This window comes from Carassius auratus, unplaced genomic scaffold (genome assembly GCF_003368295.1).
Source record: "Carassius auratus strain Wakin unplaced genomic scaffold, ASM336829v1 scaf_tig00002951, whole genome shotgun sequence".
Lineage (NCBI taxonomy): Eukaryota > Metazoa > Chordata > Actinopteri > Cypriniformes > Cyprinidae > Carassius > Carassius auratus.
In genome coordinates this window covers 1,101,799-1,123,444 of record NW_020523497.1, presented here as the reverse complement: position 1 = coordinate 1,123,444, position 21,646 = coordinate 1,101,799, and the positions used below count along the sequence as shown (strand labels likewise).

Genomic DNA, 21,646 nt, shown 5'->3' with positions numbered 1-21,646 from the left:
TCGTCAAACCGTTTTCGATAAACGCTCGAACAAATTTTACATAGCGCTTGCAAAAACAGTCATAAGGCTGTATCTCTGCAACGATTTATCGTTGATATCCAATTTTACCATTTCGGTCATCTTGACTGTTGGCCATTTAGAATTTTGTGCTAAAATGCTGTATTTTAAGAATGCATCAACGGATTGTTACGAAACATGGTATGGGTCATCAGCACAATGTCCTGAAGGAGAGTGAGAAAAAAGTCTTCTATTTTTAAATGCTTATAACTTTGGGTGTGGTCGACTTATTTTTACGAGACCCATCTAATTAGACTCCTGAAACCTTACCGAGTCCTACGATACCAAACATGCTAGGTTTTGCCCTACGGTTTGTGTAGCGTTGTGATTTAGCGCTGAAAAACTCAAAACGAGTTTCACTCGTTCATTCTGGTTAGTGTTTACATCCATCCGCAAGCGCACGTGAGCTCAGCTTTACAGAAACTTGCTGATAAGATCACAGAGACAAAACAACAACACCCCGACTCTGTTTTAATCATTCTGGGGGACTTTAATAAAGCCAATCTCTCCCGTGAACTGCCAAAATACAGACAGCATGTTACATGTCCCACCAGAGACAGTAATATATTGGATCACTGCTACACCACAATAAAGGATGCATATCACTCTGTTCCACGAGCAGCTTTGGGAAATTCTGATCACTGTCTGATTCATCTTATACCATCCTACAAACAGAAACTTAAATCTGCTAAACCTGTAGTAAGGACTGTGAAGAGATGGACCAGCGAAACGGAGCAGGATTTACAATCTTGTTTTGACCTCACTGATTGGAGTGTTTTTGAAGCTGCTACCACCGATCTGGACGAACTCACAGAGACTGTAACATCCTATATTAGTTTCTGTGAGGATGTTTGCATTCCTACCAGGACTTATTTAACATTCAACAACGATAAGCCATGGTTTACAGTAAAACTCAGACATCTTCGTCAGGCCAAAGAGGATGCCTACAGAAATGGGGACAGGGTCTTGTACAATCAGGCCAGGAACACACTGAACAAAGAGATCAGAGCGGCTAAAAAGACCTACGCTAAAAAGTTGGAAGACCAGTTTTCTTCCAACGACACAACTTCAGTTTGGAGAGGACTGAGGGCCATCACAAACTACAAGACACCATCCCCTTGCACTGAGGCTAATCAACGGCTTGCTAACGACCTGAATGAGTTTTATTGCAGATTTGAAACCCCCAACACCCATTCTGACCATCTCCCTGCACAACCATTAACACCTCCTGCAATCCCCCGTTCCACACCTACTGCTCTTCAAATCTGTGAAGATGATGTGCGCCAGGTCTTCAAGAAGAACAAAAGAAGAAAAGCACCAGGCCCAGATGGTGTTACACCAGCCTGTCTGAAAATCTGTGCTGACCAGCTGGCCCCCATCTTTTCACAGATCTTCAACAGATCCCTGGAGTTGTGTGAAGTACCTTCCTGCTTCAAACGCTCCACCATCATCCCCATCCCAAAGAAACCCAAGATAACAGGACTTAACGACTACAGACCTGTGGCTCTAACGTCTGTCGTCATGAAGTCGTTTGAAAAACTGGTTCTGGGTTATCTAAAGGACATCACTGGACCCTTACTGGACCCCCTGCAGTTTGCTTACCGAGCAAACAGGTCCGTGGATGATGCAATCAACATAGGATTGAACTTCATCCTGCAACATCTGGACAAAACAGGGACTTATGTGAGGATCCTGTTTGTGGACTTTAGTTCGGCTTTCAACACCATCATCCCAACAACCCTCCAGACCAAACTGACCCAGCTCTCTGTTCCTAGCTCTATCTGTCGGTGGATCACCAGCTTTCTGACAGATAGGCAACAGTTAGTGAGACTGGGGAAATTCACATCAAACAGCTGCTCCACCAACACTGGCGCCCCTCAGGGATGTGTTCTCTCCCCTCTGCTCTTCTCCCTTTACACCAACGACTGCACCTCTAAAGACCCCTCTGTCAAGCTCCTGAAGTTTGCAGACGACACTACAGTCATCGGCCTCATCCAGGACGGTGACGAGTCTGCTTACAGACAAGAGGTTGAGCAGCTGGCTGTCTGGTGCAGTCTTAACAACCTGGAGCTGAACACGCTCAAAACAGTGGAGATGATCGTGGACTTCAGGAGAAACCCCCCTGCACTTTCCCCACTCACCATCATGAACAGCCCTGTGACTGCAGTGGAGTCATTCAAATTCCTGGGAACCACCATCTCTCAGGACCTGAAGTGGGACAATCACATTGACTCCATTGTAAAAAAGGCCCAACAAAGGTTGTATTTCCTTCGCCAGCTGAGGAAGTTTAACTTGCCACAGGAGCTGCTGAAACAGTTCTACTCAGCCGTCATTGAGTCTGTACTGTGTACTTCTATAACTGTCTGGTTTGGCTCAGCAACAAAATCAGACATCAGAAGACTACAGAGAACTGTTCGGACTGCTGAAAGGATTATTGGTGCTCCCCTGCCCACCCTTCAAGAACTGCATACATCCAGAGTGTGGAAAAGGGCTCATAAAATCACTCTGGATCCCTCACATCCAAGTCACCCCATTTTTGAACTTTTGCCATCTGGCCGGCGTCTCAGAGCCGCAAATACCAGAACAGCAAGGCAAAAAAAAACAGTTTCTTCCCCCAGGCAATCTACCTCATGAACAGTTAAATGTTCCCCACTTATGCTTATGCAAACAAAAGTGCAACATCCTTATATTTATTTGTTACCCCTCCATCCTAGTACATCCCTGCATCTTTTTCAATCCTATCCCATTATCATTTATAGCACAATTGTTTATACACTTATTTATTTGGCTAATTTTTTTTTTTTTTTTTGTCTGTGTGTTGTTGTCTCTGTGTACTGGAAGCTTATGTCACTAAAACAAATTCCTTGTATGCGCAAACATACTTGGCAATAAAGCTCTTTCTGATTCTGATTCTGATTCTGATTCTGAAAAACCATTTGGCTATATCATCCAAACCGCTTGTCTGATCGAGACGAAACCACCTTCAGAAGTTCGGAAACATAGGTCGATATCAATTAGCCATTGCCCAAATGCGAAAATATTGATAGTAAGGAGTAGTAAAATTAAATCAAAGTCAAGAGTCAGTCATATTTTACATTTTTTTTTCATATTAATGTCTATAACTCTGAAGTGAATGGAGATATTTTCACCAAAATTGACACACATATGTATGGGCGCAGTCTGATGACACATAAAGAAGATGGTGTGACTGAGCCTCTTGGTTGCGCTATAATAGAACAAAACATGAAACTCCAATTGACTTCAATAAAGTTTTGTGAAATAAAATGCTATACTAAAAAAATGCATTGGTGTAATATTACGAAACCAAGAATGTGCCAACAACACCATCCCCTGAAGTTACTCAAAATATTTCAAAACAAAAGTCAAAAGTTATGACAAAATTTCCAAAAAGGCTAATAGCTTTTGAATAAATTTGCCTATTGAAATGTCGCTGGTCTTAATAGATTCCTTGGGTCAAGCCGAGAAGTTTTCCTTATTTGGCTAAACTTCCTGTTCGCCATCTTGATTTTCAGTCAAAACCTACTTTTGCGAACTCCTCCTAGACCGTTTGTCCTATTTTCACCAAAATCGAATCATATCATCTTCAGACTGAGACAACTAAAGGAAATGGATTTTGTGTCGATATATGAAACGGTTCTCATTTAGCGCATCAACAAATATGCTGGAAGGATGCCAAAATGCATTTGAGGCTGTATCTCAGCAAAGCTTTGACATTTTTGCACCAAACATTGTATGGGTCATTGTCACCTCACACTGACCATTCCACACTAATTTGGTAACAGCGCCACCTATTGGTTACAGGTGATAAGCCAATAAATCCTATTACTAGTTGTTGTGTTTTTGTTTTCAAGCCATTTTGCCTAAAATAATCTTAAAACGGTTTTAATTACTCATTCCTGCCGTTCGTCTGAAGCTTGATTCTGTAGTGCTTGGCCCCGTTATTGCTGCTTGCAGCTATATTTTGGAATTGGGTTTGTAGATTCAGAAAATATTGACAGAAAAAAGTTGCATAAGGCCACCAGGAATGACATCTAATACTACTGCAATCTTTTTAGCAGTTACAGGGATATTATAATAATAAGCACACTGAAATATTTTCTATGCACTTTACTGTCCATTGCACTAGTGTAAATTATGTTCATATGTTCATAGTTCATAGTTTCTGCCTATAGTGTACATACACTTTTACATAATCCATCTGTATAGTATGTTCATAGTACACCTATCTGTATATCATGCTGATAGTATTTAAAATCTGTAAATTATGTCCATAATACTGCCTTATCTGTATAGTTATTATACATATTGTAGACCTTGTATATTCTGTACTTACTGCTTATTGCACTTCTGGTTAGATGCTAACTGTATTTTGTTGCCTTGTACCTACATGTGCAATGAAGATAAAGTTGAATCTAATCTAATCTAATAAGGAATTCACAATAATTAAAGAGATGCCCATTATTCTTGAATAACTGTCTCACCAAGATAATAGCATTAATGTACCGTTTCTGTAAAATAAGTTATTTTTTACTTATTTTTAAACAATATAAACATATATTTTGTTCCAAATCACTGAGTTAGGTGGAGAAAAGTTAGGCTTAAAAATCATCCATAAAAGAAATAACCTGTTAATGAAAAGAAGAAAGCTTTACTGGAACAAAATTAAAAATAAATAAATAGTAATAATAAATATTAATAATAATAATAATAAATCCAAATAAATAATTAATAATAATAAATAAAAATTCTAGCCCCCTTAATTTATCAAAAATGTACTCAGGGATGTTATCATAGACTGTATAAAGGATGATATTCCAAATTTTGCATTTAGATTTAAGGTAGTTCTTTATCCATTTATTAAATACATAATCAGCAGTATTAAGTTAGCAAACCAATTAATTGGGTATATAACCTTGTCGTATTCTCTAAATACTGCTAACAAAAAATAGATATTCATAATATTCACCAGTTAAACAATCATTCCCAGGTGATTTAAGCCTTGCTCAGACTGTCAGTTCAAATCCGTTTTTGTGCATAGCCTATCCTGTTGGAATCTGATCTAGATGACTGAGTTTGTTTGTTAATGCAGTGATGTACTTCATTTACAGAAATATCTTCGTCGCACATTTGAATAGCAGAATTATTTATCTTTTGAATATCTTGTTCAATAAATTAAAAGAATGACTATGCATTACCCAATTTGTTATTATCACTCACGTAATTACTACTACATGTTCCAGCACCTCTCACGTAGACATCAAACGCGGTTCTCTGATTGGCTGAGAAGAGTGTCAATCAAAGAACCTTCATCCAATAGGATCGTTACTCGCTCTCAAACTATGGCGGCCATGTTGCATCCGTGGGGGACTGGAGGCTGTTCGGAACCGAGTCTGTCTCCAGTCGGGGGTATACGGTGGGGTTCTCGGGCTTGAACTTGTCTGGGCTTTACACCATTTGAGATCTACTCCTCGCCATGAGCCGTCCGTCCTCTGCGGGTGGTGCGGCAGGAGGACTCGGGGCTGGTAAAGCAGGAGGAAGTAAGCATGGAGGTTCTGGAGGAGCAACCGCCTCTGCTGCAGCCGCCGCAGCTGCTGCTGCTGCCGCCGCGGCCGCAGCAGCCGCCGTTGGGGTATCCGGCTCTGTCGCGGGCTCTGGTACGGTAACCGCGGCCGCTGTATCCCTTCCAGCCACTGCCCTACCGGGACAGTCAGCAGAGCTGACAGCGCTGTTTGAGTGCCCGGTGTGTTTCGACTATGTGCTGCCTCCGATCTTGCAGTGCCAGGCTGGGCATCTGGTGTGTAACCAATGTCGGCAAAAACTCAGCTGTTGTCCAACTTGTCGCGGCCCTCTCACGCCGAGCATAAGGAACTTGGCAATGGAAAAAGTTGCATCTACTCTGCCGTTTCCGTGTAAGGTAAGAACAACTGCTGTCATAACCAATCCAAAGTTGCCTGCAACATTGTTTCATTCAGTTCAGTATGATGACATGAGTTTAGGATGTGTGGTCATATCGTGTAACTAAAGCTCAGATGCCACAGGTGTATGTTGCATCAAGGAAAGATGCAGCACATCTGCTTCATTCATATTTTTAAGTCTCCTTTTATATTTCCAGTGAAACATCCAGCTGAAGTGTGTATAGATTCCGTGTTAAATACTTTCCTCAATAACACAAAAATGGTGTGCACATCCCAAACATCCAAATAGGATGCAGGTGCAAGACAACTGAATAATATAATCAAATAAAGAAGTGAAGTCTGCACACTTAGAATAGTAGTGGAGCAGTAGTTCTCAGTGTGCAGACTTCACTTCTTTAAATACTTTCCTCAATCACAGCATAATATTTAGTCATTTGTATGAAAATATCACGGCAAAATCAATACTATATTTTTAAATATCCGATCATCTCCAGCGTCTCTACATTGTCTCGGCCAATGGCATTGTTTTGTGAGCTTGCTTATGAGTTTGTCCAACCAATTGCAGCTAGTGAGGCCGAAGAGAAGTGCTTTGGAAACCTGTTTGAGAACAATCCTTATTTTTGTAATTCCATTTGGTCATATTAGAGGTGCAGAAATGGCACACTTCAGCTTTAAAATAGAGGCATATTTTTACAGGCACCTCCATCAAAAAATATTTGAATATTATTATTTTACATTTATGGATTTAAGTTAACAGTGATTATATATAGTGCCTGTCATTGTTAAGACTCTATATCCCTCATACTCTCTTTTTTATTTGGCTAAGGACTTTATCAATCTAACCAAGTGACCTTTATTTTGCAGCTTATAAAATATCCTGTTACTATTTCAGTGTGAGAAACCACTACAAACGATTCACTGCATGAGTGAACTGTCCGAATGAATCAAACTAAATCACAAACCTTTTTTTGCAAATCTGATAAATTTTTCTGAACAATTTTCAGTAATGTCACAATTAGCTTTGTTTTAGTTTTTTTGCAGTCAAAATGACTGATTTATGTGGTGTTAATTTTTAGAATATTGTGGAAAATTTGCAATGTCATTTTATAATAAGTATATCATATTTACAAATCACAAATGTTCACGCAAAGAAAGAAGGCATGGCTTCAGTAACCGAAGTTAGTGTAGAAGCAGCCATGTCAGGGGGATGCTGCATCTAGGCAAAAGCACGTTATTTGGCGTCCCAAAAGTAGATGCATCTAGGAATCTTTAAGATTACTTACAACAGAACAGCAAAGTTATGTGAACCTAGGAGAGGAGGTGATTTTGACTTTGCTACGACAATCTGGTGCTTTTGAATCAGCTACTGTAAGTATGTTATTAGTATAAGGATTTGCTATTGACTGATTGCTGAGTTTCAAGTTTCAACTTGAGATCAAATGCTGAGTTTTGCGTGTATGTGTGAGAGAGAGTGGAGTCAGCTGTTTTATTAACCATAAGTGGCTTATGTACTGCAAACACATATGAGCTTCATCACTGTGTCTGTCATGTGACTCTGTTCCTCTTTCCAGCTTGAACTGAAGGTAAATCTAAGGTCATTATTAACTGTCTTTACATTTATTTTGAAAGAAGAAGCTCGCGATTATGGAAAAGGGGGTTATATTTCCAATGTGTGCTTGCAGTAATCGGCCAATCACAAAGCACTGGGTCAGTTGGCCAATCAGAGCATACTGTGCTTGTGGAAGGAGGGACTTTGTAGAAAACTACACGTTTGAGAGAGGCGGGACATAGAGGACCTACAATAATGTACAGTATTTGAGAATCCTTTTTTTTTTTTATATATATATATATATTAAAGCATGTCAACATATTCTATTACACCAAATACGCCAAATAATGATCTTTAAAAAAGCATCATATGACCCCCTTTAATAAATGGTGACATTTTGTTGATTTCGCAGAACACAATGCGAAATCAACAAAATGTCACCATTTATTAACTAGGGGAACTGAATCGTGTCAAAAGTGTTTCATTCACAATTCCAAAATTTGTGTTTCTGATTCTAAACAGCTGATAAAAAAACACACACACTGTGATTGCTGAAATATTGTCAAACAAGGATCAGTCATATTTTTACTGGAGCAAACTGAAAGTGCAAATAAGTGTGATTGCTTGGTTTAAACGTCTTATTAAAGCCTAATATATCTTGATTGTGATCATTATTTGATAAATTAGATTGCATTAGAAAGATCTGTCTAAACTAAAGATGTCTCTTGACAATGCTGTTACATTAATTTCAGTTTACATTTGAGTTTACACTTTTTGGGCAGTTTGGGTTAAGTTTTCTTTCTTTTAGTTTGACTGACCTGAAACACCTTGATTGCATCATCAGTACATTAAAGTTGTATTCTCTGTTATCACTGGCCTGTGAAAGCTGATCACTACTATTATTTCCTAGGGTAAAGTTTCCTCCTTTACAGTTACTGTAATCAGGACGTGACTGGTACGTGATGTAGTGCAGTCTCTAGAGTGTTACCAGCCATCAGTAAAGAAAAACAGCCCTCAATGTTTGTAGTGAATGTAAAGCTGGATCCGCTGTTGTTTTAGCAAAGGGCTTTGTCAGCTAGTTATTCGATGCACTGTACCAACAGCATTAAAGTGTATGGGACCTCAGTTTTTGTGGAGGGATGTTGTGAAAACAATCATTCTGGGACTGTGCCATATGCTGCACTCCACAGGTGACCGCAACTTTGCTCTTTAAAGACATCATATACTGTCTAGTTTTTTTTTTTTGGGGGGGTGATACAGTTTTGAAACATTTATGAATTATATTGGAATTATATTCAAATTTAAAAAGCATAATTTAAGTTAGGGTGAAGAGAGAAGCTTTTTGCTTCTCTCCTGATTCCGCAAAATATTATTAATGCACGTTTAATACAAGCATTAGAATACATGACTGTTAAGTGAATAATATTAAAAAAAATGTTAATAAACCAATTATAATTAAGTTGCTTAAACAACTATAAATAAAACAATGTCATGTGTGCATGCATAGTTTCAGTATTCGGTACCAATACCAGTGAAAATCCACGGTTCTCGGTACCAATTTCGGTACCAAAGCAAAACACAAAATTATGCTAATAAAAAAAAAAAAAACTTTTTAGCACTAAAAATGAAACCAGTGCCATTCTTTATACTTATTTACAATTGTGTTTAAAGTTTTTCTACAAGTTATAGAATTATGAAAAACAGTAAACACGTTTCACCCAAATTTAATTTGTCTTTTAATTTATGAAATTTAAACACATTTTATTTTTGGTAAATAAAGGGGATTTGCTATTAAAATTAAAACATGGAAGAAATATTGTGATTTATTTCTTTAAAAAAGTTTTTGCATTCGAATGTGAATTTTTAGTTTAAATTCGACATATTTGAAATTAAACAATTTTTTTGACTGCCCTAATTAGAATTAAAGCGGTCATATGACATTGCTAAAAAGCATTATTTTGTTTATTGTGTATTGTATAATGTAATGCAATGTGTGATTTAAGGTTAAAAAACACATGATTTTATTGGTGCTCCTCTATGCCCCGCCTTTCTGAAATGCATACATTTTTACAAAGCTCATCGGTCTGAAAATCGAAGTGTACTCCGATTGGACAGCCATCCGGTGCATTGTGATTGGCGAAATTACTCAATCGTGTGACGTAAATGTTACGTCCCTTACCATACTGTGATGCCGTGTCCCGGCACGACGGGACAAAACCAATGTAAAACCATTACAAACGAGGCATTTGTAGCATCAAGTGGGCACATAATTACTGATTATAGTACAGTATTTTCTGCACTATAAGGTGCACTTAAAAGCCTTTAATTTTCTCAAAAAACGACAGTGCACCTTATAATCCGGAGCACCTTATATATGGATCAAGGTGCTCTGTCAAAATGTTGACATTCCCTTTAGCACAGCTCCATCTAGTGGATGCATAATGTAAACCCAGTCAAACGTTTCACTGCAGTGTCTTCTATTCTATGCACCTTATAATCTGATGCACCCTATATATGAAAACAGTTCTAAAATAAGCCATTCATTGAAGGTGTGCCTTATAGTACGGAACATACGTTAACTTATACTGTTATTTTAAGGGTTTACGCGAATAAACATATAACCATGTCTGCATTTTTGATTGGAGAAATGATAAACAACAAGTGCTGATTTACACTGCTTAAATTGCGCATTTGAATCATCAGTGGCAAATTCTTTAAATATATAAACTGGGGCTGCATGGCCAAGTGGCCACATGATACCTGGAAAATTATACGGTGTAGTCTTTATTAGGGCTGTGCGATATGGACAAAAATATTGGACAAAACATTTTTCTTTATCAATTTTGCGATTTCGATTTTAATCACGTTTTGACACACACAGACATGCTTTACAGTCATAAATGCATTTAGTATAAATTTTAAACATATTTCCAAAAGAAAACCAATGAGAGCTTTATCAAATGTCTCTAGAACAGACATAGGTCAAAATAATCACGAAGATGTCAAACAAAATGTCTAGACATATGGAGAATCTTTTTTTTTTTTTTTTTTTTTTCATGTATTGGTCATAGATCTCGCTGTAGCGGTGCCTCAGGTGTTATATGTTTTGCCCAGTATATTTATTGCCCAAGGTTCACAGGTACTCCATCTGCCGTGCGTATACAGTACGCGGTTCAGAAGCAGCAACGAGAGTGCATTATTGAAACACTAAAGCACATTAAAATAATGCGAGAGCGCGAATCTATCCACTCGCATGCAGATTTCCTTTGCTCTGTTCACAAAACAAGTTGCGCATGCTCAGATCATAAACTGAATAAGGGTCAGATACACGCTGCCTTACAACGTGTCTCCTCTTGCTCAACTGGTGTCCTGTGCACTCACAACTCTCTCTGTGCTCACATGCAATATATTAAATCTTTTCGCACCTTTCTATTTATAACCTTTTCTGTTCTCATCTTTTTACCGCGTGCAGTGTGAACTTTCCGTTCCATTAACATGGGCTCAAGAAAAAAAAGGCTACGCATCACAGACAGTGTGTGTGAACCTGGAGTTAGGCATATGCCCAGTCTGCTCTGTTCTCGCACTCCACTTAGACGCGCTGCATCTTTATTGGTTCAGTTAACATACTGCGGGAGGTCAGGGCCGTGGAAAACCGTGCTATAAAGCGATTTAGAAATCGCGCACACTCAAATTGATTTCGATTAATCGCACAGCCCTAGTCTTTATCACCCTGCAGAGGTTTATTTTGCAAAAATCTGCTGATTATAAACTATCCCTCAGTTATGGAACCACTGGAATAGGCGATTTGCGCTCTATTAGTTTGGTCTGTTACTTTTCAGACTCCTTCTTAAACCTGAAACCTGAAATAGTTCCCTGTTAGCATACAACAGGTATGACAAATATACATGAGTTGATCCTGAAATAGGATCCGTTTTTTTTTTTTTTTTACATTCCCAATAATTATTTATTTGGTTTATAAGAAACGCACACTTTGGGAGAAGTGGGAAAGGAAATGGAAGTTGTCTTAGTAGCACACCTCATGTAGGATGTCCGTTTGGAGCACGGCCCAGAGAGTCTGGCAGGAAGGGAGCAGTTCTTCAGAACTGTCACTGATCTGCTTTCCTCACAAGCCAGGCTCTGGCAGCGGGTGGCTGTGTCCAGCTGGCATACGTAACAAGATTAGACATAGATATGTTTAGTCCCCTAAGGCTTTAATGTGTGAGTCTATTTTCAGCTTGTTCTGTGGGTTTAAGACACAAGTTGCTGTCACTATGAATAGAGGTGTGCAAAGGCGAATTAGAAGTTTGTTATGATCCCCACCATACACCGTTTATAGGAGAGAGCATCCCAGTGCGGCGAAAACTGGTGACACCTGGCCACTGCGCATGTATCGCATTGATATTAGCACTGAGTGTAACACTCCTCCAATCATCTGTGTACACAACACACAAAGCTCTGTGCCTTTGAAAACCTCAAGTGTCAGGTCCAAAATCTACTGACAGCCTTGTAAATTTGTTAAAAAGTCTTTATTAATAATAAAAAAAGTCTGTTTTTACAATAAATGTTTTTAATTTATAGATTTGTTCAAATTAAATTTGTTAATATTTATTTATACATTTAAAAGAAATGTTAACCAATACTTTGTATCCTTTATATAAAATGTTTACAAAAATATGTAAAATATTAATATATCATTAAATGTTAATTGAAAGTCATCGTCAATATGTAATAATCCCTGACTTATTGTTTTTAGATTTAAATAATAAATGAACACATTATAAATAACTAACAAATTCTTTGTGTATTAGTTATATTAATTCTTTACAAAAATGTAAATATTGAAATAAATATTCACATATATTGTACACTTTTTTTATTTATTGAAAATTAGGTTTTATTTAAACAAACATTTATACTTTTATATAATATAATATATTATTTAATTTATATTTATATTAATTTATTTAAATGATTTTTTTATATAAAACCTTACATTTAAATTTAGTAAATATTAAAATATTGTGAAATGTTTGTTATTTCTAATTAGTATTTATAATATATATAAACAATACATATGTTTTTGTGAATATCTCTTTTACTGCCATTTAATTATTATATAATGGTGATATCTCATTCTTAGAAGTGTCATGTAAAATGTGTTTCAGTGGTACCAATGCACAAAGTATTGCTGCATACACATGGCCTACCTCTTTCTTATATTGAGTGTGCTGCTATTAATAAACCATGAATGTATAAACACATATGTCACATGCACTATTATACAAATTTAGCCTACACACACACATGCAAAGAGCTCTCAAGGCACTCACTGTCAATTAATTAAAGAAATGAAAGGATTAATGAAAAATTGGCAGTTTTCACACATGAGCTGTGCTGAGTTTTAGCACACAGCGTTTCCACCCCCTCCAGTAATAGCTGCAGCCCCTTCATCACATCATTGGAGGAATGAATGTGAGCACTGAGCAGCCCGTAATTAATTTCACAGATGAGTTCCTCACAGGGTGACTCGCTTGCCCCTCTTCAGCTGCATACACACAAACTGCATGTGTGTGTTTGCAGGTTGTGTTGAGAAAGGACATGGTCAGCACATTGATCTTCTGTATGATCTTCTGAGGGCAAAGCACGACAGAAATTAAGGCGTGAAAGCATTACCTTAGTGAAGCATTAAGGTTAATACAGAATGCTTTTAATGGCATCTTTACATTCACCAGAGGTAATGTACGATGTGGTCTTCTTTATACTTCAAGGATCCATCTGGTCGATAAACGGCAATTGTTGTATGTAAACATTTAATGCACCATAATACCTCCTGCTTCTGCCCAGGACATTCACACCTGCAGAGATAATAATAGTGAGCAATGCTGGGCTCAGTTATATCAAGTCAATTTTGTTGTTAAATTTTGTAAGGTTTCAATGGAGAGACAACAAATATTGGTGTACGTGCTGCCCTATTCTTTATGCAAATGCAACTTCTTTTTTTTTTTTTTTTGGTGATGCAATTTTAATAGCCGAGAAACAAAAATTAAAAAATATCTGTAGTCAAATGGCAACTTTCTAGAGATCAGTGTAGATGAGATAACATTACAATTTAATATTAAGACCTCATCAACTAAATTGTTGACCATTTGACTTTTAAGGCTTAATCTTGTAAAATGTAAGACATTTTAAGACTTTAAACTGCAAAAAAAAAAAAAAAAGTTTAACCCTTAAATGCATTAATGTTGCACCAATCATTACATATCAGGTCGAAGTTATATTGAACTGGGTCTGTAACACGGATAGATCTCTAACTGCTGCAATAGCATAAAACTCTCCTGAAATTTTAATAACAATTACAAAGGAATAAAATAAGGCATATTCCTTTACCCTTTCAAACCTGGAAGGTTTCAATATGAGCAGACAATTTTACCATCACTGACTCATATTCGCGATCTCAACCATATTGTCAAACTATCGTTTTAAACGTCTTCTGAAAGAGCATTTTGATCGCTACTCACCACATCCACCATCAATTGACTGTGCCACCTATATTACATTGCATACAGTAATTGATCTGCAGTAAAGCCATTCAAGTCCGTTAAATTTTTGCAGATTATATTTTGTCACGTTGCATTATCTATGATACTGTGCCAATCTGAGCAATTTATTGAGTCATCAAATATTTAATTATTGTTGTGCATTATTTACACTATTATAGGCCTACCTCGGTAGTAGTGTATGGAAGGCATTTTCTGCCAAATTTAAATAAATAAATTAAATGATTAAAATGAAAATTAAAACCAGATTAACGATTTCATTACAGAAAACTGTACGCAAAATATGTGACAAAATTGAGAATTAAATTAAATGATTTCATTTTCACAGTTACATCCCTGTCAAATTGAAATATAAAATGCAATTGGTGATTTCACATTTGATTTTCAATACAGTCTCGAGGCAAGACTGCCAATATTAAAATGAAAAGCCAAACGTGAAAAATAAACTACAAATACAGTTTTTACAAAGCTCTTTATTAACGCTCACGCAATAATGGTGACACAATTCAAATTTAAATGTAAATTTTACTTTTCATTTTAACTCCTCTTTTATTTCAGTTTTCATTTTCGTTTTCATTTTCAAAGACAACCTGCATGCAAATTATATGTTAATGAGTAGGTGTGGCTCAATTACGCTGTTTCGTGGAGGAGCTCAAATGGCGGTTATGGCCAGTATAGCAGCAGAATTAAACCAGCTAGCAAACATTTCGGATGATGATGACTTCATTTTGCTACGAGTTGAATCTATATTGGATACACTTGGACATTTTGCAGCCGTCACAAACTCCGATGTCGATCCTCGAGTTATAATAGTCTTAGTGAGGTTGTGCATTTTCCGGGGAGTCTCGTCGGCCAGTTTGGTAAAATTGGCAAGATATTCACAGATTCGACTTTTCCGGATCAATAACTCGCGAGCAAAACGTTTTTGGTACACGAATTATGCCTCTTTTTACTCGTAGTGATGTAGTAAACGAGCTACAAGCGAGTTTGCCTGAAACAAGCTTTCTTCCGCTCTGTACAAAATACGTTGATCTCAATGCGCTGGCGTATGAGAGACAAGTCCTAAGGGACCGTCTGCAAAGTGCGAAACGCGAAAAAGGTTACTAATAAAATACTCAATAACTTCACAGTAACACACTGTAGTGTCACCAAATTCAGTTCACACATCACTGCTCTCCTGCTGCTTATACTACAATGTTGGTTTTAAAAATAGTTGCTTTTGCACAATTTTACGATTTTTCTTATTATGAAAACGTCAATAACGTTACTGTAACACACTGTACTTTCACCAAATTCAGTTCACACATCACTGCTCTCCTACTGGTTATACTACAACACTTATATTGAAAATAGTTGCTTTTGCACCATTTATATGATTTTTTTTTTATTATGAAAAACAGTTAATAACTTTACTATAACACACTACTTTCACCAAATTCAGTTCATACATCACTGGTCTCCTGCTGGTTATTCTTCAACAATCATTTTGAAATTAAATGATGTTGCACATTTTGTATTATGAAAAATAATTAATAACTTCACCGTTATGGAACATAATAGTTAATAACTTTAATGTAACACACTGTACATTCATCTGATTCAGTTCACACATCACTGCTCTCCTGCTGGTTATACTACAACTTTCATTTTGAAAGTAATTGCTTTGGCACAATTTTCATGCTTTTTTTTTTTATTAAGAAAAAGGTAAATAGCTTTACTGTAACACACTGTACATTCTTTAAAATCAGATCACACATCACTGCTCTCCTGCTGGTTATACTACAACACTCAAATTGAAAATTATTGCTTTGACAATTTTTTTTATGATTTTTTTAATTATTAAAAATAGTTAATAACTTTACTGCACTGTATATTCATCAAACTTTTATTAGTGTTTTTATATTCAAAACAAGTGCTGTAGTATAACCAGCAGGAGAGCCGTAATGTGTGAACTGAATTTGGTGAAAGTACAGTGTTACAGTAAATTTATTAACTGTTTTGCATAAAAAATCATAAAAAAATGTGCCAAAGCAATTACATTCAAAATGAAAGTTGTAGTATAACCAGCAGGAGAGCAGTGATGTGTGAACTGAATTTGGTTGAAATACAGTGGGTTACAGTAAAGTTATTAACTATTATGTTCAATAATGGTGACTTTATTAACTATTTTCCATAATAAAAATCATAAAAATGTGCCAACGCAATTACTTTCAAAATTAAAGTTGTAGCATAACCAGTAGGAGAACCGTTATGTGTGAACTGAATTTGGTGGAAGTAAAGTGTGTTACAGTACATTTATTAACTATTGTTCATAATTAAAAAAAATTCATCAAAAGTCTGCCAAAGTAATTCCTTTTAAAATCAAAGTTGTGGTATAAACAGCAGTAGAGCAGTGATGTGTGAACTGAATTTGGTGGAAGTACGGTGTGTTACAGTAAAGTTATTAACTATTATGTTCAATAACAGGTGAAGTAATTAATTATTTTAAATAATAAAAAAATCATAAAAAAATTGCAAAAGCAAATACTTTCGAAATGAGTGTTGTAGTATAACCAGTAGGAGAGCATTGATGTGTGAACTGAATTTGGTGAAAGTACAGTGTGTTACAGTAAGGTTGTTGACGTTTTCATAATTAAAAAAAATCGTAAAATTGTGCAAAAGCAACTATTTTTAAAACCAACATTGTAGTATAAGCAGCAGGAGAGCAGTGATGTGTGAACTGAATTTGGTGATACTACAGTGTGTTACTGTGAAGTTGTTGAGTATTTTATTAGTAACCTTTTTCGCGTTTCGCACTTTGCAGACGGTCCCTTAGGACTTGTCTCTCAGACGCCAGCGCAATTGAGATCAACGTATTTTGTACAGAGCGGAAGAAAGCTTGTTTTCAGGCCAACTCGCTTGTAGCTCGTTTACTACATCACTACGAGTAAAAAGAGGCATAATTCGTGTACCAAAAACGTTTTGCTCGCGAGTTATTGATCCGGAAAAGTCGAATCTGTGAATATCTTTGCCAGTTTTACCAAACTGGCCGACGAGACTCCCCGGAAAATGCACAACCTCACTAAGACTATTATAACTCGAGGATCGACATCGGAGTTTTGTGACGGCTGCAAAATGTCCAAGTGTATCCAATATAGATTCAACTCGTAGCAAAATGAAGTCATCATCATCCGAAATGTTTGCTAGCTGGTTTAATTCTGCTGCTATACTGGCCATAACCGCCATTTGAGCTCCTCCACGAAACAGCGTAATTGAGCCACACCTACTCATTAACATATAATTTGCATGCAGGTTGTCTTTGAAAATGAAAACGAAAATGAAAACTGAAATAAAAGAGGAGTTAAAATGAAAAGTAAAATTTACATTTAAATTTGAATTGTGTCACCATTATTGCGTGAGCGTTAATAAAGAGCTTTGTAAAAACTGTATTTGTAGTTTATTTTTCACGTTTGGCTTTTCATTTTAATATTGGCAGTCTTGCCTCGAGACTGTATTGAAAATCAAATGTGAAATCACCAATTGCATTTTATATTTCAATTTGACAGGGATGTAACTGTGAAAATGAAATCATTTAATTTAATTCTCAATTTTGTCACATATTTTGCGTACAGTTTTCTGTAATGAAATCGTTAATCTGGTTTTAATTTTCATTTTAATCATTTAATTTATTTATTTAAATTTGGCAGAAAATGCCTTCCATAGTAGTGACCCTATACACTTTTTACAAAAAAAAAAGAAAATTGTGATTTCCCCCATCCCCATATCGGGAAACCCAGGAGTATGTTGAAGCAATTGATGGCAGTTTTGGGGATCTAAATAAAATTGCTTTCTTTTGTTTCACCAATACACATTTTCTTATTTTTGTAAAGGATGTCTAGGCTTAAATATCACAAATTAAATCTATTATATTTAATGTCTAAAATACAGAGCTGATTTCATAATCAAAACAACCTATAAAATGATTGCATTGGTTAATTAAATTAGACTTATTTAAAAAAAACCTTTACACATTACCTTATTCATTTATGTAATTAGATCAAGTCGCATTTATTACTGTCGATTTTGACCTATAAGACAAATTTTAAATCCATCAAATTTAAAGGAGATATGTGTCCTTATAAAGGCTTATGTGGTCCTCCAAGTGAATTGTAATGAGTAATAATTGTAATAATTGTATTTTTATTTGCTGTTGAAACTACAGCAGGGACCATGTTATTGTGGAGGCCTTGATGTTTTTTTTTTTTTTTTTTTTAAATGTGGTGGCATTTTCAGACATTTACCTCCTCTACTTCATAAGGCAGCACAAAGTAATAGCACATTCCCGTAAATACTGTAGTTACATTTCCTGCAGCTCTTAAATATATGAACAAAATTGATTTTCATCTCGCACAGAGCAATATCATCCTTTGCTCCATCTTCAAATTGGATTATCTGATTCTCTGGAATGCAGTTACCCAAGCGTATTCTTCCGCCTGCTCTCTTGTTGTACGATGTGAGGATGCCTATTGAAAACAGTATTGAACTTTGGTGCCATGTCGTCAGAATTTTGTATCTGGCTCGTGGGCTCACTGATGCGTCACTCTTCGCTACTTATGGACACAGCGATCCTTGACCACATTGTCCTCACCCTCCCTGCCTGGCCTGTTCAACGGTGCGCCATCTGCCTTGTGTATGATTCAACGCAAGGGCCACAATCTTCACGTGATCATGGCTTACTGGCCACAAGGAAAATGGCTCATCGTGGAATCCAGAGAGGGTAATGGGATTACGACAATCCACTGAAAAAGCAATTAATGGTTTAAAAGTTAATAGGTTAATTGAACTCTTCATGACAAAGCTTCAAAGGAGCAAACTCTAGAATACTTTCAAAGAGTACTTATTAGGGAAATTAAGTGCTTTTAAAGAATATACTTAAGTGTAAAATTAATTTAATGTTTTCAGACACTAACATTAATTGCATGTCATTTACAGTTAAACAAATTAGATGAAGTAGATTAAACTAGTACAATTAAAGTAGATGAAATTGATTTAGTTGAACTCGAGTGGTTTTTCAGTCCACTAAAGTATCCCTAAGCTTTGTTTAATGTCCATTATAGTGCAGTCAGTGAGCTCTTTAGTCGGCTGTAATCAGTCGCTTACGGGGTGACCTTTCCTCATCCCATTAAACTAGTGAGCACTTACCTTAAATCCATGGATGGGCTAAATAAGCTAAGTGAGAGCCACCAATCCTCTTTGTAGATATATGGCTTAATATATTCCCTTCCCAGATCCAGTTCCTCTATGTGAAGAAGGTAAAAGGAAGTCAGGGCGAGATTAATGGGATAGCTCAATTGTCTCTATTTCAGTCATCTTCTCTTTGTAGCCCTTCTTCTACACCCAGTCCCCATCCAGCTGCTTCAGCCATTCACTTAACGGAGCCTTTTAATCAGAGGCCATTTAGAGCAGAGACGGGCAGCTTGGACTATTTTGCCTGCACTGAATGACTCCCAGGAGGCTAAACTCAAGGGGACACAGCAGTTTGTCATACAATGGGACTCAAATTAAATGAAAGTCCAATTGAACCTTGTTCTACCCAATTAGAATTTGAGAAATAGAAGATATTGATGGTAGGACATGCTCCTAGACAGGTTTCAAGACTTGTGATTTGTGTTTCCTGTCATGATGTAATATTTGGTAAGGAAAAGGTTGAATGTTGTTTGTGAACGTGGAAAACATTTGGAAAAGAATATGAAAACCTATTGCTCTTTCATATCATACTCGGTTGGTTCTTTTTATTTTGGTGCTTTTTTAAAAATTTTTATTGATAGCTAGTAGAGATGGAACAGGAGACACCGAATGGGGATACAATGCAGGTCAGATAGGAAATGTCAGTGCATCACTAGTTTTCCGTTTTACATGGCTTTTAGTTCCCATGTGGATGGATGTTTTATTACACTGTAATCTCATCCGTAGTTTATAATATAACCAGGCTTAAATGCCATGTGAGTCAGCATAATGAATGGTGTTTAGACTAAATGATTTGTGGCAGTATATAAATTTGTACAATAGCAGACATTTCCACATGGAAGTATCCATGTTGACTGCTGCTTCCAATTTGGGAGGAGAAAACGTCCCGGCTATAATTTATTCTCTCTCTCTCTTCCTTCCTTTCATAGTCTCTCCATCATTTACATTTCACACTCTGTCAACCCTAAAATTTCCACATTTCTCAGCTCTTTACATTTTGCTCATGTCCGTGTAAGAGCTGCTTTTTTCTCTTTTCTCGCACATATGTTTGCAGGAAAGAGAAATGGAAGTGATTTTGGAGTGTGCACATCCTGGCAGACTGCCAATCTCATCCCATCACTGTCTCACATGGGTCTTCGAGCTCTCTGTGTCGGGGGGCTACAGTTGTTTGATTGATAGGGGGTTTTCTTTGTTGAGCTATTCAGGTATGGCTTTAGCATTAATCTGCTTTGTTTAGCTTTTTGTGTTTTTGTTTTGTTTGGAGGTTGTTGTTGTTTTTTTTTTTTTTAATAGCATTTATAGCATGCCACTAGCAAACATACTATTATACTGAATACTGTGAAAACATGTTGTTGTGCCGAAGCAGTATCCATACGATCTGTCTCTGTCCTTGCTCAGCAAACATTAAATTTAAACTGCAATCATGGGTCAATCACTCATGCCCCATAAATCCACAGGCACCATCGTTTAATTAAATTGCCTGGTTTTGAGAACCCAAGGCAAGTCTAGCTCTCTCTGTCTCCATCCGTCTCAAACATATCTTTCATCTCTCATCATGGGGTCCAAATGGAAACACAGCAGGCTCTTTAGCTGGAGAGATGCACCCTTTTTAGCTCATCATCTGTGTGTGTGTGTTGCGTGCATGCCCATATGCTCATTAGGGCTCGGTAGTATGACACTGTATAACGTGTGTCAGTAGAAATGTCAACAAATATCCAATCCTGCTGTCTGGTGTGATATGTCCTCAGCATGATTTAAAAAATCTGATGACAACAAGCTAAACATGTATTCTATTTGTCAGTGATAAACACAATGTCATTCGCTAATGCATGCCGTTGTAATGAAATGAGAATGCAAGTGTCAGACTCCATCTCATATACCCCTCTAATTGTAGCCTCTTAATTTTGCTGCCAGTCATCGTCAGGCTAAAAATAGGTGGCCTTTCCACTGTGGGGAAGCAAAGAGGTATGAGGCCTGTGTAGCCCCTGCACGTCGGACCCATTAGATTGCCGGAACATTGCCGGGTTGTCTTCTGTGTGAAAGCAAACACGTCCTGGGATTGATTCCGGCATTGAACCCGGTTTGGGGACCTAGTAACATTGCAGGTTTAACCCGGGACGAGCGCTGTGTGAACAAAAGCCAGATCTAATGCCGTGTCGAAGTGGTCTTTTACCGGCTGTTTGGAAGGAAGATCAACGTTTGCGATGAAAAAATATGTGCAAACTGTAATGAAGCAGAGATCCGTTTGTTCCTCACTTTCCGCGCTGACGCAGAGATCGTTTGCTTGCTTCAGTGAAAATATAACGTGCCTAACGTTTTCG

General features: G+C 37.0%; 1 protein-coding gene across 1 annotated transcript in view; it reads left to right on the top strand.

Moving 5' to 3' along the window:
- Positions 1 to 5,299: 5,299 nt before the first annotated feature.
- The window catches only part of LOC113070105 (E3 ubiquitin-protein ligase Siah2), a 28,223-nt gene continuing 11,876 nt past the window's right edge, over positions 5,300 to 21,646 (top strand). Inside the window, exon 1 of the mRNA XM_026243294.1 lies at positions 5,300 to 5,992. Coding sequence (XP_026099079.1) covers positions 5,552 to 5,992 — 441 coding nt within the window. The 5' untranslated portion in view covers positions 5,300 to 5,551. The remainder of the gene's footprint in view (positions 5,993 to 21,646) is intronic.